Source organism: Perca flavescens, chromosome 23 (assembly GCF_004354835.1).
Source record: "Perca flavescens isolate YP-PL-M2 chromosome 23, PFLA_1.0, whole genome shotgun sequence".
Classification (NCBI taxonomy): Eukaryota; Metazoa; Chordata; class Actinopteri; order Perciformes; family Percidae; genus Perca; species Perca flavescens.
This window is the reverse complement of record NC_041353.1, coordinates 21,042,019-21,069,706: the sequence shown is the minus strand read 5'-3', so window position 1 is coordinate 21,069,706 and position 27,688 is coordinate 21,042,019. Positions and strand designations below refer to the sequence as shown.

At 42.8% G+C, this 27,688-nt stretch overlaps 1 protein-coding gene across 5 annotated transcripts in view; it reads left to right on the top strand.

Moving 5' to 3' along the window:
• The window catches only part of nav3 (neuron navigator 3), a 225,119-nt gene extending 200,713 nt beyond the window's left edge, over positions 1-24,406 (top strand). For 2 of the 5 annotated variants that reach the window (XM_028570118.1, XM_028570122.1), the window contains 18 exons: positions 2,749-2,832; positions 3,929-4,040; positions 5,448-5,572; positions 8,007-8,030; positions 8,523-8,686; positions 8,902-8,988; positions 9,767-9,920; positions 11,727-11,913; positions 15,212-15,309; positions 15,418-15,513; positions 16,328-16,496; positions 16,697-16,932; positions 18,147-18,301; positions 18,391-18,462; positions 19,009-19,205; positions 20,565-20,683; positions 21,387-21,590; positions 23,929-24,406. In XM_028570118.1, the coding sequence (XP_028425919.1) occupies positions 2,749-2,832; positions 3,929-4,040; positions 5,448-5,572; positions 8,007-8,030; positions 8,523-8,686; positions 8,902-8,988; positions 9,767-9,920; positions 11,727-11,913; positions 15,212-15,309; positions 15,418-15,513; positions 16,328-16,496; positions 16,697-16,932; positions 18,147-18,301; positions 18,391-18,462; positions 19,009-19,205; positions 20,565-20,683; positions 21,387-21,590; positions 23,929-24,048 (2,403 nt within the window). In that variant the 3' untranslated portion in view covers positions 24,049-24,406. The remainder of the gene's footprint in view (positions 1-2,748; positions 2,833-3,928; positions 4,041-5,447; positions 5,573-8,006; positions 8,031-8,522; positions 8,687-8,901; positions 8,989-9,766; positions 9,921-11,726; positions 11,914-15,211; positions 15,310-15,417; positions 15,514-16,327; positions 16,497-16,696; positions 16,933-18,146; positions 18,302-18,390; positions 18,463-19,008; positions 19,206-20,564; positions 20,684-21,386; positions 21,591-23,928) is intronic. The other 3 variants (XM_028570119.1, XM_028570120.1, XM_028570121.1) reach the window with 3 other exon arrangements.
• The last annotated feature ends 3,282 nt before the right edge of the window (positions 24,407-27,688 follow it).

Genomic DNA, 27,688 nt, shown 5'->3' with positions numbered 1-27,688 from the left:
AAGGTATGTAAGCCTATACCTAACCGATAAGACTAACTGACGTGCATTGTCGTTTCCAAAGATCTCCGTTTGTGCCCGTCTGGACTTCATCATAACACCGGAAATGTCTTCGTTTTAGGGGCTCGAAAAGGTCTCACTAGTGGAAGATGGAACAACCTTGCTTTAAAAGGCACTTTGAAACAGTATTTTGAGGATGTCTTGCTTCCTTAATGTGATGTTATGTAACACTAGTTTCCTTGCCATTTATTCTTAATACATTACAGTGTTATGTGTTATGGTGTGTATTCTAAAAGGTCATTTCAATTTGTGACCTCAACTTAATGCATATTTGACCATGTAGTTTTAGAAAGGGTGTCAAGCATCCAAATGTCTAATTCATTCAACCTGCAATCCTTAAAGTTTAATCATGAAAATCACCAGAATTGATGATGTCATAATGAGAGAGGGTATTTTTTTGTGTGGAAAAGCGGTCTCCGGTGCCGTCATGTTCATTTACAGAGGCTGAATGTGTTTTCATTGGTCGCCTGTCTTTTCATCAGAGTGCCACAGAGGAAATCTTTTAATTAACTGCGTGTTTGTTTTTGGTATTATTTGTTCAAAATGTAGCAGAACGAGTAAAACCAACATCCTGTTAAAAGGGATTAAGAGAAACAAATGCTGCCAAACTGCTGAGGTAAGGTATTGTACCACCTTAAAGCCTGTGAAGGGGATACGCTTTCCTGCCTGGACTGACACTAAATCGGGTTTAAGAGTTCAACCAGGAGCCCCTCCTCCCCTCTCGATCTTCTTCCTCTTTCTACTCAGCCGTCACTGTCATTCTAACCTTCTCGCCTCTCCCTTTCTGCTCAGCTTGAAAAGGGTTCCTCTCTCCCTATAACGCCCTGTTCTTCTTATTCTTCTTTTTACCGTATTCTTCTTTATCATCCCCTTTCCTCCCTCCCATTCGCCCCCTCCCCTTCATGCCGTAGTGTTTAAAAAAGGTAGCCCAGCAATAGGTTCTGGCTTAGACCACAGTAGTCGTGACTGTGCGTCGTCCGTCTTCTGCCAACATACAACCCCCTTGAGATGTCGTCCGCGTCTTTAGCAGTGGCATCCGGCTGCACCAACACCAATGACTTCTGCTCGTCCAGTTCACTGGTTTGGCCCACCGTCAACCTCTACCCCAGACCCCAGGATCAGGACGCCGGGGGTTCAGGGCGCACGCGTGTCCGCCAGGGCTGGGCCCCAGGAGCAGGACAGATGGTTCGGCCACAGGACACGTTAGAGTCTGATCAGCGCCTCCTTCATGGCGGACAGGTGGGCAGGGGGGTGTTGAGACGGAGCTCACAGGAGTTGGAAAGAGATGTGAAGTTGGAGAGACGAGTTGGAACAGTTGGCATTTCTAAAGGTCAAGACCCTTGCTGATTCAGCCAGGGAAGAGGCAACACAGGGTGCGTGCGTGCGTGCGTGCGTGCGTGCGTGCGTGCGTGCGTGCGTGTGTGTATTTTTGGGTCTAAAAGGTCCTGAAGTCGTCACAAGGATAGAAAGATGAGGCATTTTTCCCATTTTGACAGAGCTAAATTGCACATTTGGGAACAAATCCTTGAAAGTCCTTGTATGTGTTATAATGCAAAGGTGTGTGTGTGTGTGTGTGTGTGTGTGTGTGTGTGTGTGTGTAAAGCAGAGATTGTCTGATCTGTCTGGGCATGCAGCCCACCTCTCTGTGACACACCAGGCCTGACAGGTGTCTCAGGGTCTCTAGCAAAGGATGGGAGGATGAGCTGGCAGAACACACACATATACAAACACAGATTTTACAGACTCAGATTTGCACAAGGACACACAACTGTGAACATAAGGCTTGACCAGACATTCAGACATAAACATATAAAAAAAATAAAACATGCACAGATACACACCTTTCAGACACACACACACACACAAACCACAGGTTCAGCAGAGCAGATGGCGTGATGTCGTGAAACATTTGCCATCCTTCAGCGTGTCGCCTCTGCATCTTCAGGTGACAGATGAAGTCAGGGAGGGCATTAATCTGTGATATTGGCATCATTCTCCCAGTGCTGCTGAGTGTTTTCTTAGTGCTGTTAGTCCAGAAAGACGTTTTTGTAGCAATAAGATGCAACTGTGAAGTTATATACTGTAAAATGCTCTTAACAAACTCCCTGTTATAAATGAAATAAACTGTTCTGAACATGCTTGGTGTGAACTTGCCCTTGAAATCTGAGAGTGACTCAAAGTGAAGGGCTCTGTGTTTTTGTTGTTTTATTAAAAGCTAGATATCCCAGCAGCAGTTCTTTATAAGGTACAGGGAACCTTTTCAGGCAGGCGCAGTAAAAAACTTCAGACTTGGGCGTACAAACGTTCCACACCACATCTCGTTTGCTCCTCAGTCGTCTTTGGCTCAAGCAAAAACTCACTTGAAAGCTATCGTCAACAACCAGTGGACAAACTCATTAATTCTCTGTATAGGCTTTTTCTTCAAGGGAGGACTTCTTTCTTTTTGAAAACATTCATGTATATTGATTTATACATAGTGATATGTTGTGCTTATTTTACTGTGGATAGGGGTCTTTTTAGTTTTTAAATACTAAGAGAATAAAACAGTATTTGAAATGTGCATGTTTTACCCTTTTATGAAGTTTTTATAGTTTGCCTGTAGAAAAATAAATGCTAAAATGACTTAATGGCACGTTACCCTACACTCCTGCAGTAGCTGAAGACTGTATTTGTGTCTCTCTGTGTCTGCAGGCTCACCTGGTGGCGGCCTTTGAGAAGAGCCTGAGCAACATGACCTGCCGCCTGCAGAGCCTCACCATGACCGCTGAACAAAAGGTACAAGAGCTTAGTCTGGAATTTGAAATAGACTGTATGTGAACTCCATGGCGAAGGGATTACAGGGAGGAGAAATGAAAAACCAGGCACTGGTTTGACATTGAAATAGTGCAGTGAAACGTAAGAATGTAGAGGTCGGCGGCTGCGGGTTAATGGGATTTTTTTATCTTTAGGTTCAGTTCCTGACCCATGTGAAAGGTTTCTAGGGTTTCATGAAGATTTTTCTTATTAAAGTTTTAGATGTTGCCTGAATTTTTCTCTAACTTTTCTACCTAACCTTAACCAAAGGTGTTTGACATGCTTAAAGTGCAAATCGTTTTGCTTCACAAGGAGGTAGAAAGCCTGGTTTTGCACAGGCTTGCAAGGGCTCATCATAGTCCACGAACCTCAGGCCCAAAAACCCATGTAAAACTAGTGTATGCTTCAAAAATCCTCCAGCATTTATCTGCTCCCTGGTCTATTTTTCTCCCATTTTCATACAAGTCGACTTTTTGACCGACGGGAGGTTTCAGAAGAGCTTGAATTGCGCTGAAACACTGATCACACAGTAGTAGCGGCGGCAGCGGCAATATGCTCAAAGATATATCCCTAAGACAAATTATTAATACTTCGCTCTGTTCAAACACACACACACACACACACACACACACACACAGAGTGCTGACAAGCCCTGGCAGCTTTTTAATCCTCTATAAATTAAAGCGGACTGGGATCTGGTGGGATGTCTTTGTTAAACAAGGCTGTCCCAACTTTTAATTAAAGCGGAAACCCTATCTGCAGCCCTCAGTGGGTTTTCGGGCATGGCAGAATAGGAGACTCCTTCTATCTGATCGTGTTGGTTCAACAGAGTAGAGCTTTTTTTATTATTATTCCAAGCAGGTGGTGCGGGGGTTGGGGCAAATCCCTTGGGAGACTCCTGTCTTCTTCAAAAAACCCTCCCCTCATTTTTGTCTCTGATTCCCTTCCACGGAATTCCATGCTAATGCCAAATTTAGGAATTTGTTTCCAGTGAAGAAGCTTCGCACATTGGCCAAACTAAGAACAGTTTTTGGTGCGTCATCCTTTTGTTAAACGACTCTCTTGTCTCTCTCTCCAGGAGACTGAGTTGGTTGAGTTGAGGGAGACAATAGAGACACTGAAGACCCAGAACACTGACGCTCAGACAGCCATCCAGGTGGCGCTCAACGGCCCTGACCACCTGCACAAAGGTAACAAAGAAACCAGCACGGGCTGTTGGACCAAACCTCTCTTAAATCGTGATGTTTTGAGGGGGCCTTAGATGCTTTAGTGTTTCATGAGTGGATGCATTTTTAGCCTGATTGGCCCCAAGGGGAGTTAAACTCCTAATACTTGAAGTGTTTGTGCTGTATAGGTCAGTTTTGGAAAGCCATAATTAGTCCTAGAAACAACCAAAATCAGATGTGTCATCAATTTTGATAAATTACCTTTTCAAGTGTCCAACCTCCTCATTCAAGCCAAGCTAACCCCACCATATCTGAACATTACAGTTCTAATAAGTTATAACATATACTATTTATGGTCCATTTGTTTTCAGCAAAAGCCATTCATGGTATTTACATTCAGTAATGATCTCTTTATATAGTTGTTTCATATAGTTACTGGTGGACTGATTTTATCTAATTGATATCAGCCTCACTGTTTACTGTTCACTCTCTAACAGTTGTATTAAGTGCTAATGCTTAACCAACATTTTCCTCCTGCTGCTTGTTCATAATATGAATTTGCGAAACACAGGCTGGCTTTTATTGTGAAGTAGTCACAGGAAACGCAACACATTTGTAACAGAGGTTGCAATTATTTTTGGGTGACTTCTTTATCAAAATAACGTGAGTTTGTTTGGCTGCGAATGTAGATGCACCGTATTTTCTAAGTAGCTACTCAGCGTGTGTGTTTGCTGAAGTTTTAGGGGGCTTTCACACCTACCTTGTTTGGTCCGGACTTTTGGACTTTTCAGTTTGATCCAGGTCCGGACCACACAGCCGAAATTTGGTCCGACCAAAAGAGTTAGTCTCGGTCCGGATCAAACTGAACCATGGGCCATTTTGTTTCCAGTGTGAATTCATTTTTTGGATGGTTTGGACTTTCGGCTACATGAGAGAGAGTGACGGTAAATGCGCTCAGGGCAGACAGCTGTCGGCTATTGTAGCAGCGAATAAATTGGCTGTTTAATAGCCTTAATGTACAGTGTAGGATTCAGTTTGTCTCTGAATAAATGCTGCAGCTCCTCAAAATTGCAGCAGCAGTCAGTTGAAAAAACCAGAGGACGGGGGAAGCCCGTCTACAAACCAATCAACTACAAGTACCGGGAGACGTGGCTCACGTATATGATGACAACAGGACGTAGTTCTGTCATGTATAGTTCTTTAGTGTGCTTGCATAACTGCAATGTGAAACCAAAACTAACTGGATCTAATTTACAATGTAACAAAAACATAAACCTTGGACTTCCAGGTGTAAAAAGGCAGTTAAACTTCAATATCTGATACCACCAGTAACCATGGGTGTCGCATCGCAACACTTTGGTACATGGCTCAGCGTTACGTTGTGTCTCATCCTTTCAGTGCACTAAGGTAGATTCTGTCTGTCACTCCCAGACCTGCGGATTAGACGGCAGCACTCATCAGAAAGCATGTCCAGCATCAACAGCGCAGCCAGTCACTCCAGCATGGGCAGTCTGGGCAAGGACGCTGAAGACAAGAAGAAGAAGAAGAAGAGCTGGGTAGGTGTCATCATTGTGAGACAAAAGCTGCAAAGAAAGGTTGAGTCCAAAAATTGGCAACAACAAAAAAAGGAAATCTCAGATGGGGCACAAAATACCTGAAAATAAAAAAATATATACAAAAATCTGTAAATTACTCACCAACAATTTCACTCTGCTACTTGGGAGTTGAACTGGATTTTAGTGTACCTACAGGCTATGAAACGTGAAAAGTGTTTTCATCTCAAATCTATTCAATCAATTGCGGCAGACATCAGAAGATGAGAGATCTTTACATTTAGTTTTCTAATCATTGTTTAGGAGATATATCATTTTTGTGGATCTAGGATATAAAGCTTATTGTACTGTTGCACCCACTGAAAGAGCTTTGAAATCAACTAGATGCCTGACACGTAAGGGTAGAATGTGTTGAACATCCTGAATATGCCTGCATATAGCTCGACCTAAGATTTGCCTTTCCATTCTTTTTCCTTCTTTCATCCCTTGTGAAACTGCTGTTGACTGAGTCAGCTTGTGAATAATTGGTTGGGCTAATTTCCATCCAATCACAGCTTGTGAACAGCTCACCACTTACCTTCACCATCCAAAGTTGTTGTTTTTGTTTGGACACTTTTCCGATTGAAGGCAGAGCATTTTCGTTTTACCGATTCTCACAGGTCTTCAGCAAAATCTTAAAATCGCATTCACTTCTTGCTTAGCGGGCCATCATATTCCCGTTGCTAGGTTACAGTGCTGAGATGGTATCAGCTGAGTGGCTGAGGTACCATCCAGCGTGAGGGGTCGGGCAGCGGACTTAACCACCCTGCAATTATTGTTTGAGATGCACTTTGAATTTCATATACAGTGACAGCAGCATGGAAATTAGGTTGGAAAGGAGCCAAGTGGCCACTAATGTCATGGAAACTTAAGTTCAGTTTGAAAGCTGAATCAAGTGGGAAAGTCTGGGCAGAAGAGAAACCCTCTCACCTCCCACAGTACTTTTTAGAAGGACTCTTAATCCCTCAGGTACTCAACTGGACTTGGTCAAGTTTCAAGGTCTAGAAAGACTCAAGTCTTCCATAAAGTTCACTTTAACTTCTGTCTCTCTTTGGTGGTCTTAAGTGTCTAGGATGTACTTGCACCTGCTTTGTGGTTCCCTTTCTACTGAGGTCTATATCCACAAATAGCCACAAATCTACACAAAAAAAAGCCATTTATCAAAAAATGCACAACTATAAAGCTCTCTCCTCTCTCTCTGTCCCTCCCTCCAATTTTTCTGTCCTTTGCTTCACTCTACAATAGCAGCTCAGAGTCCCTGGCTGGAGAGCTGTTATTTTGCTGCAGCCCCCTGAGTCAGCCAGTTGACATATTAGAAGTTCTGTCTCAGCCAAAGAGCGCAGAGCCAGAGCCAGTGTTCACTCTCTGCTGCAATGCAAAACGCCTGCCCTTGAAATGAAATGCATGCTAACAGCCCAAAAGTTCACCACTGAGAGTGACACCCTTGCCTGCTATGTTAACTGAGACCCTCCCAAAAAAATTCAAGTCAGGCTCATGAATACAAATCAATCCCTTATTTAAGCAGCAATTAATTATTCATTTGCATAAATCCTGCCTTGGTGCACACACGAGTGGAGACACTGATAGAGTTGAACTGAGGTTACTGAGAATGGAGTGAAGAGAGAGCAGGAAAGCATCAGGTCATGATAAGTAGATAACGCAAGGACTTTATGCCAGCAAGCATCTGACTTGCTCAAGCAGCCTAAAGCAGGACACAGACCTCACCGTGGAAGGTGTCAAAAATGTCCCCACAGAGGACATTTTTTAGCATACTCATAACTGCAAACACGAGTGAACATTAGGACTGTCCGTAGAAGGCTCAACCTTTAAGACTAACATGACATGACGTATGTAAAAATCTGCCAGAATGATATATGTTATTCATTTTCTATAGCTGCTTCTCCTGCTCAGAGTAGCAGGGGGCCTGGAGCCTCTCCCAAAATGCACTGGGCGGTGTTGTGAAATGTTTAAAGTGTATTAATGTGTACTTATATTGAATGAATGTGCTGTTTGTTTGTTCTGTTTAGTATGATTTGAGTCCTGTTGATTTCATGCAACGTCTGGTACTACATGCTTATAACCGTGTAAGCTTGTCTGGTGCCACATACTGTACTTACAGTGCAGGTCTTGTACACAAAATGCACTAAATAACCCATATGGAAAACATGTTTTCTTAGCATGGGAACCTACTCATACCTAAATCAGATCAACATGGCTGTGTGTATCTCAATCAGATAACAGGACAATACTTTGGGATGCTCTGAACGTAATCATTATAGAAATCATATTCGTTATCATCAACCTCGCAACAGCACTACCTGTATTTGCTTAGAACAAAGTGATCAGTAACGAGCGTGTGTTTGCGTGGCTTAACGTTGGGTGTGTTCTGCGTCTTCAGGTGGCTGATACCATCCCGGCTCAGGTCAGTGGCTCCCGGAGTGTCTTCCGTGTGTGTGCTGTGGTTATTCCCCATCCTCCCTATCCTTTCCTCTCTTTGCTCCTTCATCCGTTTCTGCTTTTTTTTTCCCCTCTTAGAGCAATTTCTTCTTTCCCTTTTCTGGAAACGTCGGCATGGATACGGCAATCCACCCCTTGTTCCTCCTTCCATCTTTTCCTCCTCCCTTGTTCATTTTGATTGCCTGTTCAGCCTTCATTTTTAGGGTCATTAAAAAGCCTGGTCCCCCCCCTCTCTCTCATTTCCATCTCTACTTACGGCCTTGCTTTTTGCCTCCCTCTTTACCTTTTTAACCAGACAGTGACCATGTGCTTGGAAACAACACACAGTGACTTCCTGATCTGGCAGGATGTGATGTCACCAGAGCTTATCTCTTGGGAACATGATGTGATTGAAGAGGTTAACGGATGGCAATATTGACGTCTTTGCCTCTGTATATTTGTGTTATCTGTCTTGCAGTTGCGCAGCTCCTTCAAGCAGGCGTTCAGCAAGAAGAAAACCAAATCCCAATCCCACGACGAGATGGAGGAGATGACCGACTCGCTGCCGTCATCGCCCAAACTGCAGCACGACAACCGGCAAGGCAGCATCGCCACGCTGCATTCTTCGCCCTCCACCACAGAGTGAGTTTTTACACACATACATACAGTATAAATGTACACACAGGTAATTCTCTCCCCTTGTACATACTTGCATATAGCATTGCACAACAAAGTCTTGCACAACAGTAGTTCTTTTTTTGTTTTCACAAATGTCTGTTAATCCTTACCACAACTTTCTTTTACCTCTTTTCCGACCTCTCTGTTCATCCTTTTCTTTAACGTCTCTCCTGCTCTAGCAAGTGCGTTTGCGATAGCAAGTCCTCTCCCATTTGGACACCAAAGAAAAGGCAAAACGGTCATGTGGTCTACAAGCACAGATCTCGGTAATAGGCACTGTGTGGCACGCTCCCAGGGGAGTGTGTGTGCAGTGGGGTGTGTTTGTGTGACTTTATTCTGCATCTTAGTGCCGTAAACACCTCGGCATGTCGGAGGTGATGATCTCTCTGGTTCACAAACTGAACCAGGACCTCTGAAGTGTCCGATTGTAGCAGTAGGCTGAATAAAGGGTGAAAAGGACAAGCACATACCAGAACGAATTGGCCTCTATGTCACTGCAAAAGGGACATGTGGCCATGTTGCCAACCAGCAACAAGCATGTACTGTGCACATCTGCTTTGTGCTGTGTGGCAGCTGGTAAGATAATTTCCTTTTTTAAGAAGCAGAGCATGTGGACGTGTCAGTTATGGAATTTCACACATGTGACACATTCTTGTCATGTTTTTGACATAGTAAAATAGCATTGCATCTAACACTAGTTATGTATCAGAGCTCTGCCTGTTTATTATGCAAATAACTGAATCATGATGAAAGGGCTACTACCACAGCACCAACATTTATTCTATAGTTGTTTACTGTGTGATCAATGCATTGTAAGTCAATGGGGAGTATTGTAAATGGGGGTGGATTTGCTGTCCCAAATGTCCCAGTTTCCCCATTCACTTCCATGTTGTACCTGCCTGTCCAGTTTTCACCACTGACTCCAGCTCCCCTCTGAACTTCAGCTGTCTTGTTTCCTTTCAGTGTGTATTTTTTCTCTTTAAGATTGTGTGTGTGTTTGGTGACCCCCCCCCTCCTCCTCCCTGTGTGTAACCCTGGTTGCAGGCTGTGCGAATGCACCGAAGCCGAGGCGGAGACCATCCTCCAGCTGAAGAACGAGCTGAGGGAGAAGGAGCTCAAGCTGACGGACATCCGCCTGGAGGCGCTCAGCTCCGCCCACCACCTGGACCAGATCCGAGAGGCCATGAACCGCATGCAGGTGTGGTTACACTCTCCGGCTGAGTGCAGGTCAAGTGCCTGCTGACTGACCTGTGGGCATCAATTTAAGTTTGAAAAGGTCAAACTGGAACCAAATTGCCCATTTGTCAGGAGGTCATGGTAGTAAAGAACTCAAATCTGAATAGCACTTCTGCCAAACATGAAGGATTCATCAGTCATGTTTATACCTGTCTTCTTAGTAGAGCTGTCCCCTCTTAGTTGATTAGTCACGTTTTATGCTTTTTGTCATGCTGAAAACTTTTCGCCAAATAACTTAAGAGCACATCTCTGGTAAGCAGAACATTTAGTGGTGCATTTGCATGATTCTTGCTGGAGAAACTCAGTTCTCCAGACCTCTCGATTAAATCAACTAATCAATTAGTCAACAGAATCGAATGAGTCAACTAAGAATTTCTTTAATCGATGTCAGCCCTACTTCTTAGGCCATATCAAGAGGCATCTCATGGAGAAAAAGTAATGCAAGGAAACATAAAACTAGGAGAACATAGGATACTGTGGCTTTCCAGCTATCACAAGTTACACTGAGCCAGAATGCTATATCCCCTCCAAAACTGGCAATTAATTAATTATTTACTTTACTACAATTGCCCATGAAGCAGGATAAATAGATACAAAGTGATGTTTTTCTCCCTGCAAATACACTTATCTGATTTATTTATATCATTCCCATTGATGTATTGCAATGAGACACCACCCATCAGTTTAAAGTATAATGTTCAAAGGTGCTGCGTCATTTCATATTCCTAAAAGGAGCATTTGTTCAAAGAATATCACCATAAATGTCATAATTAAGTGGATCTTTGTGGATGTGGATGGCCTCGTCTGTAGAAGCCTATAGTCTCGGCTCAGATCTGGGGGATCATGTCAGGCTCCTTATCTGAGACTTAACCTTCGGTACAAAAAGAGCCTTATAAATATCAAAAGCTGCTTAAAGCCCATAATTCCAATAATAGTGATTCAGAATAACAGTGGCCTGCCTGAATGCAGGAGAATGGCTGTCTGCTGTTTGTCTCTTTTTTTTTTTTAATTAACAGTTTTTTAACAACATACAAAACATACAATTCACAACATGAACACCCCCCCGCCCCCTATCATCAACACCCACCCAGACAAAAATCAAGAAAAGATGACACAGTAACTACAGTATTGAAGACATACAAAATAGTATCAAAATAGACGATAAGCCATAAACCAAATAAACATATGTACAGTATGTATAAATGACAACACCATAAGCCCATCATACACGTCTCCCCAGCACAAAGCTTCCTGGGAGCCTTCCAGAAAGTTCAGGTACTGTCCCCATTTTCCAGTATAGACATCCAATCTGGCAAACGTTTATATGACATTTTGAACGGAACTTTGAACGGGGCACCGCCACCGTAGCTATCTTACAAGCCCACTCCTGGATTGACGGCACCCCTTCATTCTTCCATCCTCTTAAAATAATCTGTCTGGCTATCATTAAACTAGTCTGGACCCAGCTTCTTATGTGTTTATCCATCCCACTTAGGACTGACCCATCTCCCAGAACAAATAATCTTGAGCTGAATAAAACCTGGGTCACTGCAATCCGACATAGGTTATCATGTATCCCGGTCCAAATTCAGGACTCAGGAGCATAGGACGTGAAGTAATTGGCTGTCCTCTGTTTTACATTTCCAACAATTTGGTGTGTCTTTCAAACCAAAGCTAAACAATCTGGCGGGAGTCCAATAGAAGCGATGCATAATCTTGAAATAAATGAGGCATTTTGTCTGATTTTCATTCTTTTGTCACTAAACAGAATGAGATCGAGGCCCTGAAAGCAGAGAACGATCGCCTCAAGTCCAGCGGTAACGCAACGCCAACGGCCACGCCCGTCAAGACGGCCCGCCCGCCCTCCGAGACCTCCAGCACGTCCTCGTCCTCCTCCCGTCAGTCCTTGGGGCTGTCGCTCAACAACCTCAACATCACGGACACCATCATGTCAGGTCAGTTCAGTTTCAGCTGTGGTGTCTGCGGCGCATCTGTCGGATGTGTTTGTGTACATTAGCATCAGCAGCCGGCAGGTGTTTCTGAGAATTGAGAGCAGGAAGTGGGAGAGTGGGAGAAGTGAGTGAAATAGACTTTATGTCTTCACTAGGAGTGAAAGATTTTATGTACGTGATTTGTTTTTCTTTTTTCTTTTATTTTCCCTAGTATCCAATATTTTTTATGTATTTATTTTTACCATTGATTCACTTATATATTTTCTGTTTATACTGTACTGCTGACGGCGACTACATCATATCCGTTTCCAGCAAAACTGAGCGAAAGTAGAAAATGCAAGCAATAAAATGATAAGTGATGTGCATTCTTTAGTTTGTTTTTAAAAATGTCTCATGATATATTGTCTCTAGAAGTGTATTATTCATCTTTTGATTTTCTAAAGAAGGAAACAAAAATCGCAATACTCAATACCATCAAATCGCAATACTTCTAGAATCGCAATAAATGAAAATCGCAATACAAATCGGCACCCATGTATTGTGAAAGAATCGAATCGTCCCAGCCCTAGTCTTTACAAACCAAGAATAATGCATCTCAGAATGCTTTCAACTGCCAATAAGGACTGAGTATTCAACATAAAACCCCCCAGAAATACTTTTTAGTTTTTAGAAGGACAAGTTGGTTCTTTTTTTTCTTTGAAAACATTTTGCAGGTGTATTAAGCTATTAAGAATTAAACCTTCAAGTATGGCATTGTCAGTGCCATGTTCTTCTCTTTAGTTAAGCCGTAGGACACACTTTATGGTCTGCAGCAGCTCTCAGGGCAGACAGTTTTTTATTTTTTTCTTCTTCTGTGGCATCAAGTTGGATTAGCTCTATCCACACTTGCCTCAGTAAATGTGAGAGAATAGTGTTTGCGGAGAGAAGTGATTCAGAGGAGCCGCATGAAATGATGAAATAGCTGCTCTCTCTACTGCGAGGGCTGGCGACGCACGCACGCACACACACACACACACACACACACACACACACACACACACACACACATGCTGAAAATCTCTCCAGGCCTGAAGAAGTGAAAGAGTTTTGTCCCTCTCACTTGTCCTGTAATTAACATAGAAGGCGCAGCTCTCTCCGAGGACTCGGGCCCTCATTAATTGATGGAGGGATGAGCCGAGAGCGTTGACGCGTGGGAAGACGAGTGGGCCAACGGGCCGTTATCACCCCAACACAGAGCCCTCTGCTAACGGAAGCCAGCCGAATGCAAAGTACCTTCTTCCCTCTCCAAAATGTAGTTTGGGAAAAGGAGAATGAAGAGAGACTCACGGTGGAGTTGTTAGCGGTGTGGCTGTGGTCAAAGGTTAAAGGTGGCGGGAAACAAATAAGTCAAACTTCTGTTTGCTGCAGTTTTGTATTGTTTGTTATTTAGCACTCGGGAGTATTAGTCCCTAATAGTTAAAGCTGTTATCAATATTTTTACATTAACAATGGATCACATGAGTACTTGTATGTGAAACCTGTCGCTTGCTGTGACAAAACCACAGAGAATTATCACCTGCCACTGCAGTTTCTCTCAGCTCCACAGAGCGTTGTGGTATCTTTCAGCTCATAGTTTTGGTTTTCTGGCCTGTGACTTACTGTTACGGGTCACTCTCGCAGCCTTTATGGCTTTGTTTGTGGTAGCAGCAGGCACAAGTTTTCAGAGAAAAATCTCTAAAAGTCCACTTTACACTACCTGCCCAGCACTTAACAACAGACAGTCAGACAAAGGTAGTGGCCATCTAGTAAACACAGGAGCATTTGGCTAACTAAATAGCCACATATATTTTCCCAGGAGTTGGTGAAGACCAAAAATATTGCTAAAGGAGAGTGAATATTAGACTTACATTCTCCAGGTTGCCAGAAACATGACTCACACTTACGATCAATCAGTTGACACTCAAAATCATTTTGCATCCTTAAGGCGCGTTCAGACAGCATGCGTCGGTCATCCGACGGTTGGGCAAAGACGCAGGTCTTTCCATTCATTTTGAATGGGGGCAGTGTGTTTAGGCTGCGGGGGTTGCCGCAGGGGGGACACTTAAAAGAACGCAGTGGACTTGCGGCAAAAAGTTGAGACCGACCAACTTTTCACATTGCGGTGTAACCGGCGATCAGACTTATCAGAGTGTTTTGAGCTCTGGTTTGAGGCGGTGTGAGAATCCCGTTCAGTAAACGGGAAACATCACTGCCTCTATCGCTACCACAGGAAAGTTTTAAAACCCTATGAGGGTAAAAAACTAAACACAAGCACTGAACTGCCCGAGAGTTTGTGTAATAGCTGAATGTTTCCTGCAACGACAAAGCACTCGCTATGTCTCTTGTCTTTCTCTCTCTCCTGTGAAATAAAGCTGCCTTCAAGTGTGGACGGAATCAAAATCTACAAACAATCTGATGGAAAACAGTAATTGTGAAATATAAAGTCTACTTGTGCTTTGTTGGGGGGTTAAAGCACACAAATAGGCCGTTTCAGTGACCCTCCTTCAAATCGCCGGATTGCTTTTTTTGGTCTGAATACCCCGTTAGGCAGTGCCGTTCAAGAACTTTACACACCAGTTGAGCATAAAGTTACACACATGACCCTTCATAGACATACAAAACACATCAAACAGTCATGACTATTATGCATATCACATTATATCCTCTGGATTCAGATCTCAGTTAGCAGCACACTGAATCTGGTTTAGCAACAGGATAGACTGACGTATAAAAGAATTCACTTTAGCCTGTTGCATTTAAATGGAGGGACTCTAAGTCGCCTATTGGAGGACTGATTGTTGCTTCAAGGTGATGTTAGTCTCTACTTCTTCACACACATTGTCAGGTTGATGAAAATCATAAGTGATATTTTTTCAATCAAACAGCTGTGTGATTTTTTTTTCCCACTACTGTCACAGTCCCCATCCTCCTACTGACTAAAAACCTCCAATACTGTACACCTCTTCCTTTTGAATGATTTTCCATCTTGATTTGTTCTTCTAAAAAATTCTTTGTTCCTTTCCCTTAGATTGTTTTCTATTTAATTTCCTAGTCGTTCTTACATTATCATTCTGTGCACTCACTAGAAAACTCTCTGTATGAAAACATTGATTAGATGTAAAAGTAATTATCGCATGAAAGAAACCCATTAGCTATCTTTTACTTTGGAGTCTGTTTGTCCATTTCCAGCTCTAATTTGCCAGCAGGCAGAGTTTGTTTATAATGAATCATGGCTCTGATGGATTAAAGTCTGTGTTTTCCTAACAGAAAGTTCTGTTTTCAGATATTCTGCTAGATGACGGCTACGAGGGCAATCTACGCAAAGAGGGCCGGAGTGTGCGAATTGTGGTTACCATCAATAGTGGGCCATACAGCACCAAGGTCAGTGGCTAAAGAGTTAAACTGTATTAATATTTTCCTCCAGCTAAAACCACTGTAGTTTTATTTGATCTGACTCCTGTTGTTTTGATCAATTTGAAAACTCTTCAGGGTACACAAAGCCATGCGTACCTGATTGGGTCTATAGGTGTGAGTGGGAAAACCAAGTGGGATGTTCTGGATGGAGTCATCAGACGCCTCTTCAAGGTAAAAACACACCATTGCTCAGAGGTTCAGGTCTGTTACTTAGGCATGTAATAGACACTTTGACTTGTCATAGCAGGAAAGACACACATATTTTATGGTAGTTGAATAGTGGAAGTATAGGCATTTGGCACACAAAACGGTGTATATTACATTGTTGTATAGCTGTAAGAAACTTAGAGTAAATTTAACCAGGGACCTGTTAATCAGCTGGATACTTTTGCAAATAATGAATTCCTATTCTGAGGTGTTTAACAGGAATTGCTGGACATTCATTTTAAATACAAATGCTTTTTGGGATAAAGCTAATTGAAAAAACTGTGTAATGCATGTGCTCTTATTACAAATGCTGTATCCATCCAGCCACACAGAGGCCCATATTTATTAAAGGCATTTTATTCCACTTGATTGCCTGGATTTGGATTTTGTATGCCACCTCCGTCCATTGGATGTAGCTATACTTTTTCGTCTTTACAATAGCCTTATTGTAAGTTATCTGACAAATGATATACCTACAGATAATGTGATGAATGTGTGACATATGCATCGGAGGAAACCACGACTTGGACAAAAATGATAAAAGCTCCTGCACACTGTCTCTCCTACTGCTTGTATATTCTCTTTTTTTCAGTGTTTTCATCTGGTAGTTAAAATTACAGAAACTATACATTATAAAACATTTGTTTTGTTTGTGTAAGATCCACAGACGCACACAACAACTGTCCATTTTAAAATATGTTGGACAACAAGAATCCCAGGCTATATTTAAACATGACCAATAGTGCAGATCCTAGTTTGAACCCCTGCCTCCCTGTAGGAGTATGTGTTTCGGGTGGACCCTCTGACCAGTCTGGGTCTCAGCTCAGACAGCATCGTCTGCTACAGGATGGGCGATGTGGTTCGCTCCCACACCTCCGAAGTGCCTGAGCTGCTGCCCTGCGGCTACCTGGTGGGCGATAACAACATCATTAAGGTCAACCTCAAAGGTATGGCAGCAAGGAAACATTTCTATTTCAGGATTACAGCTGATGTAGGAACACGCTTTGGATTCTTAAGGATAGTGTTTTGGAATAGAGAAATACATGTTAACTTGAACTGCAGTCTAACAACACATATAACTACATTCATATCCTTTTCTTCCTTCTATCCATCCTATTCACTCCCTCCTTCCTCCCTTCCTCTGTAGGTGTGAGGGATAACAGTATAGACAGCCTTGTGTTCGACACGCTGATTCCAAAGCCCATCATCCAGCGGTACCTCAACCTGTTGATGGAGCATCGCCGTATCATCCTCTCAGGACCCAGCGGCACTGGTAAATCCTTCATGGCTGCCAAGCTGGCCGAGTACATAATTTCCCAGATGGGGCAGCAGGTGACCGAGCATAACGTCGCCAGTTTCAACGTGGACCAGAATTCCAGCAAGGTAGGAAGAGGAATTGATACGTTCGTTGAATTTGAATTTCTGGTGTGTTCGCTCTCACCCAGTCTGCCTTATCTACAGTATTGGTTCTTCATTAATGATGGCTACATCTCCCAGAATGCCTTTCAACATCTTAGAGAAGATTGTCATGATGTGTGGATGCAGAAGCAGATATCATTTTTTTTTTTCTTTCTTAAATTGTAAAAAGTGACAACCAGCTCACCAGACAACACACATATTAACAGATCTTCAAAGATGTACACTTGGTTGCAAAAGTGGAAATAGCCATCATAATGTCACCCATCGGTTTGTGGACTACAATTTTGAAGCCTCGAGTTTGGCATTTTGGCTATCGCCATCTTGGTTTTTTGGAGACAGAACTGACTATATTTGGATGAGACGGTGGAGCTGGGGTAGATTGTTAAGCTAAACGCTAAGTAACCAGCTAGCGCTAACTGTGATATTAATTAGGATGCTAGTGAAAAACAAGGCTTAAAACAACATGTAGTATACTTACTGGAAAAAATGAACAGCTAACTCCTTGAAACCGAATGCTGAACAAAATATGTTTAAGTTGTGTGATTCTGACTCTACAACCTTACATTTTCCTCTGATGTTTTTCATCATCCTCCAGCATAAGAAAAATATAGTATTATTTAAATATTGGGCTCCAGAATGTGACATGCATCACCAGCAGCTGTTTTTATGTTGGCAAAAAGACATTGTAATTTTACCCATTTGTAGTCGTATTGCATCTAGTCTTGCTTTGCCAGACCTTCCTCCACAGTGCTGCAGGGGGTCTGGCTAGTCCACACAGCATTCTGGGATGGGAGAAAAACATCCTCTGGTTTATTGGCATTTCTTTAAATCAATCACAAGCGAAACAAGCGGACAGAGCCACGGTGCCGCTGCAAAAGAGCCTCGGGAGGCAACATGTTTTGGTGGAACATGTGTACGTTCAAAAGTTGTTTTAGTCTCAGATTGGACAGATACCCTGCAAAGATCTGAGGTGCAGTTAACCATAGTCCTCATAAATCCACTGGAGTTTAAAATTCCAACACAAAGAAAGCGCAAGGGGACAGACATCCGGACAAATAGTGTCATCCGGCAAAATTTCTGGCGGCAACAGAGCAATCCCGGAAGTGGAACGTCGTGGATATACAGTAGACTATATTGCATCCAAATGAAAACCTGTGTGTTGATGCTTTCTTCCCCAGGACCTACGTCAGTACCTTTCCACCCTGGCAGAACAGTGCAGCTCTGAGGAGACGGACACAGAGCTCCCCACTGTGGTGATCCTAGACAACCTCCACCACATCGGCTCCCTCAGTGACATATTCAACGGCTTCCTCAACTGCAAGTACCACAAATGGTGAGTCCGAAATGCATCATATGAAAAAGTCGAGTCAAGTAAAATTTGAGTGAAGCACGTTGATTGTGACTGTGTTTGTCTCTATCCAGCCCTTATGTTATTGGGACCATGAACCAGGGAGTGTCCTCCTCTCCTAACCTCGAGCTACACCACAACTTCAGGTTTGTGACACACACTTTATCCACAACCTTACTTATATAGAAATGTTACTGTTTGATACTGTCTCTCAACATATTATGGCATTGGTGATTTATATAAGGTACTCATCATATTGTAATATATGTAATTTGTACACGTTACTGGTTCCACAGAGAAATTAATTTTAGTCTTATTTGATTTGCATCATTTCACCTGTCAGATAATGTGTTTGATTTCAGTCCTCACTGTAAACTAAAGGCATTGTTCCACAGGGGAGTGCTGTAATTATATCGCTTTGATAATTAGCCTTGTTAAATGGAAATAAATTACACCATAATGTAAGTTCTGAGTGAGGATCATTTCTGCTTGGCATGTCTGACTAGCTGATGATTTGGCAAATATAAAGTAATTTGGGAAAGCTTATCATGGGCCAGACATGAATATATTATGGTGAAGTGACATAAGCCCAAATCTCTGAGCTGCTTTGATGAGAAATGTGGTTTAGTGTTGAGCTGTGTGTATTAGCTCTCTGCTTTCGGTTTCACCATTGGCCGCGTGTCCTGTCGTAGGTGGGTGCTGTGCACCAACCACACCGAGCCGGTCAAAGGTTTCCTGGGCCGCTTCCTGCGGCGGAAGCTGATAGAGACGGAGATCGATAAGAACATGCGCAGCAACGACCTGATTAAGATCATCGACTGGATCCCCAAGACCTGGCAGCACCTCAACGGCTTCCTGGAGGCACACAGCTCTTCCGATGTCACCATAGGTCAGTCTCGCGCGCACACACACACACACACACACACACACACACACACACACACACACACTCTCTCTCTCTCTCTCTCTCTCTCTCACTTGTGCATTGTTTTTAATTTAGTCTTAGTCCTATCTCAAATGTCCTTCTTAGTTTTTTATCATATTTAGGAAGGTGACAGAATATTTGGCAGAGATTTGGGTGAAGTACTGAACACACAAATATTAAGTCTTTGATTTTTAGTGAATGAGTCACAATCAGTGGCTCAACAGGATAAAGCCTAACATCCTGTGCTATCTCCGCTATGTATTTTGCAAGGGCACCGTCACTGCATCTGGGGCTTAGCGCCACCCAGGACAGTTGTGATTGGGTTAAAGAAATACAAACAAGCCAGAGTGTTTTCCCCTATCCCAGAATAGATAAACCTTTTTAAGCCTGACTTTCCCCTCACATTTAAATCCTGTCTAAAATCTACTTCTTCCAACTGGCAAACTCAGTAGCAGTATTTGTCTGTTGTTTATTGCTTTGTTATTCTGTTTGGTCTTTGTTGTGCATCTGTTTTTATCTTTTACTATTTGTTCATGTAAGGTGTCCTTAAGTATTGAGAAAGGCGCCCACAAATAAAATGTATTATTATTATTATTATTATTATGTATAAGCAGTGTAGACAGACCATACTTCAGCACTGACACAGCACTGTGGAGATCTGACTATTAGTGAATGAAACATGAATTAAAAGTGTAAGTGTAAAGGTACGTGTCCGCATACGCGTTGTTTTCACGGATGGGATCGCCCCACTTCCCAGCATTGCATGCTAGTGGGCTTGCCTCCAGTTTCTCTTCAATGACCACTGACAAGCAAAGAAAACAGTTTACACCCTCCTACGACTGCGATGGCTGCAGCTGATTGGACAAGCGCGTCACATGGGGCTGGCTGCTTCAAAACTGACCATAATGGCGGCTCGTTGGTAATACGAAAATAGTTCACCAAAACGTGTTTCTGAAAATATTTTAAGCGAGAAATAAGCTATGCGTTTGCTGAATTTGTCTTCGTTTTAGGTCAACAAAGGTCAGTTTTATAGATTTTCGTCAGCTTTTGAGAGGCGTCGAGCCGAGCCGGCCGCTCGTCATTTGCATAAAGTTGGCTGGATTCAACTTTATGCAAATGAAGAGCCGGCAACTCGACGCCCGCTTCTCCAAAGTCCACTGCGACGCTACCAGAATGCATTGCACAACTGCTCCCATAGAAATGAATGGGAAGCAACACACTTCTTGTGCCGCCACTCTTCTGCGTCATGTCTTCTCAGTGTCTTTGGTCTTTCCACCTTCTATTCCACAAACACTTATCACCGAGGCTCTTTTATCCCTACAGGCCCCCGTCTCTTCCTGTCGTGTCCCATGGATGTAGAAGGCTCTCGGGTTTGGTTCACTGACCTGTGGAACTACTCCCTGGTGCCCTACCTGCTGGAGGCTGTCAGGGAAGGGCTGCAGGTACGTCCTGGCAACACTGGACATCCACTCTCTGGATCACCAGCCTCAAAATTTAAACCTCCAGGACAAAGGTTCTTTTACCACTCATGGTGGTGGAAAGTAACTAAGTACATTCACTCGACTACTGTAGTGAAGTACAATTTAGAAGTATTTGTACTTCATATAAGTATACATCTACTCCACTACATTTCAGAAGGAAATATTGCACTTTTCACCATTTATTTGACAGCTATAGTTATTACAAGGGTCGACAGGGGTCATTCTACATAATGAGTACTTTTACTGTTGATACTTTAAGTACACTTAGTGACCAATACTTCTGTACTTTTACAGTCTGCCATTTTCTTCATGCACCAGTCTGTGACTGGCACAGCTGGTTAAACAATATGAGACGAGTAATGGAACTGAGAAGATAATGATAATCACCACACTCTCTGATTTTTATGACACTGCACATCACAAGAGGCACATATATGAATAACAATAGCAGGTCAGTTTGGACTCCTTTATTTGTCCCTGTACGCATAACACTGGTGCTGGTGATTGGGGGTGCACCTTTATAGAAATATCAGAATCTGATTCAGAAAATAAATCCAGTTTCTCCCTGTCAAATTCAGCCACCGATGTAGGGTTTCGGATATTTTCCATTTGGTCATGTCCATTCCTCATTCATACCTCCTCTCCCTCTTTGTCACACCTGCAGCTATACGGCAAGAGAACAGCATGGGAGGATCCATCCAAGTGGGTAAACGACACGTATCCATGGAACGCTGCCTCGCTGCAGCAGGACGGCCAGTCATTGCTCCAACTGAGGCCGGAGGACGTGGGATACGACGGCTACAGCTCATCCAAGGAGGGAGCCTCGTCCAAGCAGGTGTCTCAGAGTGACACAGAGGGAGACCCGCTGGTGAGAAAGACATACACAAAACAATTGTAGTGATTATTCTGTTCAGGAGTTTCTAGCTTATGTATAGCATTTAAGACACGTAACAACATTAGAGAAGATGAAAGGACTATATACACATGGAAAGACTTAAAAGTGAATTACAATAAGTCCAATGTAAGAAATCAAACAGTAGGAGAGAAATCTGAGCTAAGCGATGTTACTATTCAAAAGATAGGAACAGAAAAGAACGTGCTATGGAGATAAGCGCCTCCCCCACAAATGAACCCTAACCCAACCAGATGATTAAATTCAATAGATCAAATATACAGTACTGTGCAAAAGTCTTAGGCAGGTGTGGAAAAATGCTGTAAACTAAGAATGCTTTCAAAAATATAAATAATGATTGTTTATTTTTATCAATTTACAAAATGCAAAGCAAGCGACCAAAAAAACATCTAAATCACATCAATATTTGGTGTTACTACCCTTTGCCTTCAAACAATCATCAATTCTTATAGGTACACTTGCAAAAAGTCAGGGAACGTTGAGGATCGTAGACGCAGTGGTCGGCCAAGGAAACTTAGTGCAGCAGATGAAAAACACATCTAGCTTATTTCCCTTCGAAATCGGAAGATGTCCAGCAGTGCCATCAGCTCAGAACTGGCAGAAACCAGTGGGACCCAGGTACACCCATCTACTGTCCAGAGAAGTCTGGCTGGAGTTGCAGCCACAAATCCATACCTCCGACACTGAAACAAGGCCAAGCAACTCAACTGTACACGAAAACATAGGAACTGGGGTGCAGAAAAATGGCAGCAGGTGCTCTGGACTGATGAGTCAAAATTTGAAATATTTGGCTGTAGCAGGAGGCAGGTTGTTTGCCGAAGGGCTGGAGAGCGGTACAATAATGAGTGTCTGCAGGCAACAGTGAAGCATGGTGGAGGTTCCTTGCAAGTTTGGGGCTGCATTTCTGCAAATGGAGTTGGAGATTTGGTCAGGATTAATGGTGTCCTCAATGCTGAGAAATACAGGCAGATACTTATCCATCATGCAATAAAATCAGGGAGGCGTATGATTGGCCCCAAATTTATTCTGCAGCAACGACCCAAACATACAGCCAAGGTCATTAAGAACTATCTTCAGTGTAAAGAAGAACAAGAAGTCCTGGAAGTGATGGCATGGCCCCCACAGAGCCCTGATCTCAGCATCATTGAGTCTGTCTGGGAGAACATGAAGAGACAGAAGGATTTGGGGAAGCCTACATCCACAGAAGATCTGTGGTTAGTTCTCCAAGATGTTTGGAATAACCTGCCAGCCGAATTCCTTCAAAAGCTTTGTGCAAGTGTACCTAGAATAATTGATGCTGTCTTGAAGGTCTCAAAGGGTGGTCACACCAAATATTGATTTGATTTAGATTTCTATTCTGTTATTCACTGCATTTTGTTAATTGATGAAAATAAACTATTAACACTTCCATTTTTGAAAGCATAATAGTTTACAGCATTTTTTCATACCTGCCTAAAACTTTTGGATGCAGATCCATAATGCAGATCCATAATGTTTTTCAATTCAAGGATGGTTGTTTCCATAGAAACCTGGGATGAGTGTTACCTTCACTTTTTCCAAGTAAAGTCAAATATATAGGGAAGAAGAAAACACACACACACACACACACACAGGAGGCTGAACTATTCAGAGAGAGAGAGAGAGAGAGAGAGAGCGGGAGAGAGAGGGAGAGAGAGAGGGAGGGAGAGATGTATGGGTATAGTGGGTTATTGCAGCCCAAAAGGAATTAAAGGGTAGTCATCCAAAAACAACTGGCTTGATTTAGCAATTGTAAGTGTGTGTGTGTGTGTGAGACCAGTTTGCGTGCGGTGTGCCAAGGCTCATTTTAGGAACACTTGAAGCAATGCGCCAGATGCAGCAGCACTTGTGCATTATTGAGACCATTAGCTCAGTTGCAGGGATAAGAAGTTCTGTCGTTTTATTGCGGTGATTTACCGCAAGGTTTTAAAAGTGCTGCTTACCACATGTAAAGTATAAAGACAAAGTTTGTGAGTCATTAGACTTCAGTATATGTTTTGTGTGTATGGCGCGCTGTCTACTCACTCAGTAGGTTTTTTACTGGTACAAACAGGAAGGAAGGTGTCACTTACGACCAGGCCCAGTCACTTGACCAGAACTGTTTGATTCATAACTGTTTTTCCAATGTATAGGTATGATTCTTGTGATCAGTTTAGAGCTCTGCGTGGTCAGGAACCTGTGTACATTAAGTCGGGCAGACACTGTACAGATTGGACCGCATTCCACACACAATCTCTGTCGTTAAGGCGTTTCCTCGTTTGTGTTGTGTTTTCAGATGAACATGTTGCTACGGCTACAGGAGGCAGCTAACTACTCCAGCACACAGAGCTGCGACAGCGACAGCACCAGTCACCATGACGACCAGCTGGACTCCTCGCTGGAGTCTGCACTATGAGACCAAGAGCATTATTGCGCTGGGAGACAGCGGACCCCCTCCAACCTGGGAACCTTTGAGCCTCCGTCGCTACCAGACACCTGTATAGTGCACAGATGTATGGTGTATGAAAAGTTTTATTATCCAAAATGGTATACCCACCATTTGAAAGAAAACACATATTTTTTAACATTATAATGGTGCAATATTAAATCAAATTAGTGTGTGTTTTAAAGAGCAGTAGCCAACTTCTCAGCCTCAATGGTAAAAATGATAAACAATCATCTGAGTTGGATCCACAAATATATATATATATTTTAAACACATCCACTAATAAAGTCAGCTAGTCCTTTTTTAATGGATGTATAACATTTGAGAATACAACTTTTCATATATGTGCAGGCAGGATGTGTCTGACAAGGGACAGCATTTCCTCTGAAGTTGACTTCCAAGGAGTAAATCACATTTGTGCTCAGCCATGAGGAGCCACAGGTCAGCCCATTATTTTAACTTTGGGTGTCAGAAAAAAAAGAGAAAGCCACGAGTTTAAACTGGATTTTTCTTTTTTTCCTTCTTCTTTTGTTAATCCCAGATATATATCTTCAGATGTTTACAGTGGGGGGGTGGCAGGTTCTCTTGTTTATGTATTTCCTTGTTTACAGAGGTGCTTCTCACAAAAACATATACACTCATGCACTTACACACAGGCAGCAGGAGGACACTGTCCTTTAATCAGAGGCTTTGATTGGTTTTTAAGCCCCCATGTGACCAACAATCCAGCCTGCCAAAGTGTCCTTGAGCAAGGCACTATTTATAGCACCCTAGGACCTTCGTCTCTGACCCTAACCTATTGAGGGAGTCAAGGAAGAGGAGAGGAGTGTTTTTAGGCAATATAATGCCCTTTGGTGACCACAGCGGAGGCTATCAGCTGTTAGAAAACTGTCCGTAAACCATTAGATACATCACAGGTCCATCAGATTGATTGTGTGCTTCAATAATGTCTGACACAGTCAACAACCAGCTGTTTATCTGAACTGGCTCCTCCCAAGTTACTATATCGGAGTGGATTCAGAGCTGAGGGACACTTTTCCGTCTCATTGTTTAGCACTATAATCACCTTATTAGGGTGGCCTTTTTTGAGCATAAAGACAATTCTGCACCTCCATGATGGCATCATATGTGGTTGATTTGAGACATTTGCAAAACCCTCCTCAGCCCAGCTAGGATCATGAGAATTACCATTTTCATAACATAACACACACACAACCCTTCTGCTCAGTTTTTTGTTTTTTTTAAGATTCTTTTTTGGGCTTTTCCGCCTTTAATCAATAGGACAGCTAGGTGAGAGAGAGGGGGAAGACATGCAGGAAATCGTCACAGGTCGGACTCGAACCCTGGACCTCTGCATCGAGGCATAAGCCTCTCAGTATATGTGCGCCTGCTCTACCTACTGAGCCAACCCGGCCACCCCTTCTGCTCAGTTGTCAGTTGGGCTTCATGGTGCTGGTCTCCTGTCCTGAGCCTCCTCAGTGTCAGGCACTGCCAAGCTGCTCCTCACTGACCTGCATGCCAACAACAAGCACAAGAAAAGTGGATTGTCTGTGTGTCATCCAGCCACGTCGCTGCTGTGAAGAAAACAAAATGGACAAGTGCCAATGTTTCCCTTTGATTTACTGCCAAATGTCCACATACACACGGGACTTCACATCACAATGCACAGCTGATCATGGCTGTAAACTTAGATTACGTTGTTCTTGGCCTTCCACGCTCTACAGCCGGTTGTCACTCCATAGCTTACAATGCACCATATTACAGCAGGCGCCGCCTTCTGTGGATCCTCACAGAACTGTCCCAATAGACCGTTCGTTAAACTCCTCCCTTGAACAGCGATTGTCCAATCATTAGCAACCGTAACTCGGCAACTCTGTCAAGCTTTCTTTACGTCAGTGGTGTGCATGGAGATGTAGTTTGAGAGATACTCAGCATTTAAAGACTTTGGAGTGTTAGTTGCAGATGTTAGCATGATTGGCTAACTAGCCTACTACCTACAGTAGTAACCAAGCATAACCTGCTCTTTGTTAAATTAGGGGAAGCAACACTCCAGCAATCCCAAACAATATTACCCTGAGATAGCATTTGCCAAACACAAGGGTTAGCCCTCAACCTAAAAGGATTTTCTCTTGTAACATGACAGTGAAAACATACTGGATCAACAACTGGTTGGATGCTAACTGTTGCCTGTTATGCAGCTTTATCCTTAGTCTTTTAGCCCAATATCATGGATGTAGCCATCAAGTCCACATTTAAGACCGGTTTACTAGATTTGGAAACATTAAAAAGTATAACGTTAGACTAATTAGCTAGCTAGCTCCAGCTTCTGGCAAGTATGCTATGGTTATTGTAAGCTGTATAGGTGTGGGAATTGAAAGCTTGACAGGGCGTAGCAACGTTTGCGAACAAGGGCGTGGCTTAGTGAACAGTTAATTGCAAATAGGTGAATTCTTGTGACATTTGTGTTATCCTACATGGAAAACCAAGCGGGTGGGGCTTGCTGCAACAGGGAAATTCAGAAAGTAACAGAAAAGCAGTATACTGACTTTGAAAAATGTCAAGGCTTTCACTCCAACAGATATGAATCTGAGCTAATCAATCAGCAAAGTATTTGTAATATTGAATTGAATGAGCTGACAGTGTCCTGCTTGGAACTTTCTGGCACTCTTGTTCAGCATCTGCACCCACTGCCTTAAATGTGCAAAAGTTTGGGAGGCATCCTCTGCTCCCATTGGCTAAAGTGAGAAGAAGATATGCTAATGTCGAATGACGATAATGATGATGATGATGATCTGCTTCCTGCTACGTCAAAGAAGGTGCTTGTAGTTGGAAAAACAGCCTCTTTTGTTTTTTTGTGACTCCCTCTTCCTCCAAACCGCCCTTTCTTGTTTCTGACAGTAAAAGTATAAAAGAGTTGATGCTGTATTTGAATTTAAAACTGACCAATATCGTAAAAACATTTTAAAAAGGGGTGTGGTATTTTTAAGTTGTTGTTTTTGCCCAGTTGAGCTGGGCTCACTTGAACTGACAGGAGCACAACCAAACTGTTTTGGGTTTTCTAGCCTGATGAGCATGTTTTGAAGCTTTTTAAAGGTGGAATGCATTGAGAAGAGACCTTTACCGTTATGTATGCGTGTATTGGACGGAAGCCATTTTGAATTTTGATTGTCCTCTCTTTGTTTAACGCGTGGGTTGGTTTTGCACACTTTGAGGTCGGGGTGGGTTGTAAATACTTAAGTCTTGCACAGTGAATCAAAAATGCATTCTGCCCTGTTGATGTTACAATATGCTTAACCCGCTGAGTAAATTAATGTACTTTGAGAACAGAGAAAAAAAAAAAAAAAGAAATGCAAAAACTCAACACGCTGTCAGAAACAGGTGTGTGTCTTGTGGTGATTGGATGTTTTGCCTATGCAGGAGGCATACGGTGTACAGTAAGAAACCGTTTTTAACTCACTAATATCACAGACTGAGAACAAAAAAATGGGCACTTTTCCAGTATTCCCCCTCCCCCACCCCCCCTCCTGCCATAATATTCTCTGGATCCTCTCCGTCTTTAGGAATGCCTGTTGTTCCTTAGATGCACTTCCTCTCTGGACATCTTCACCCA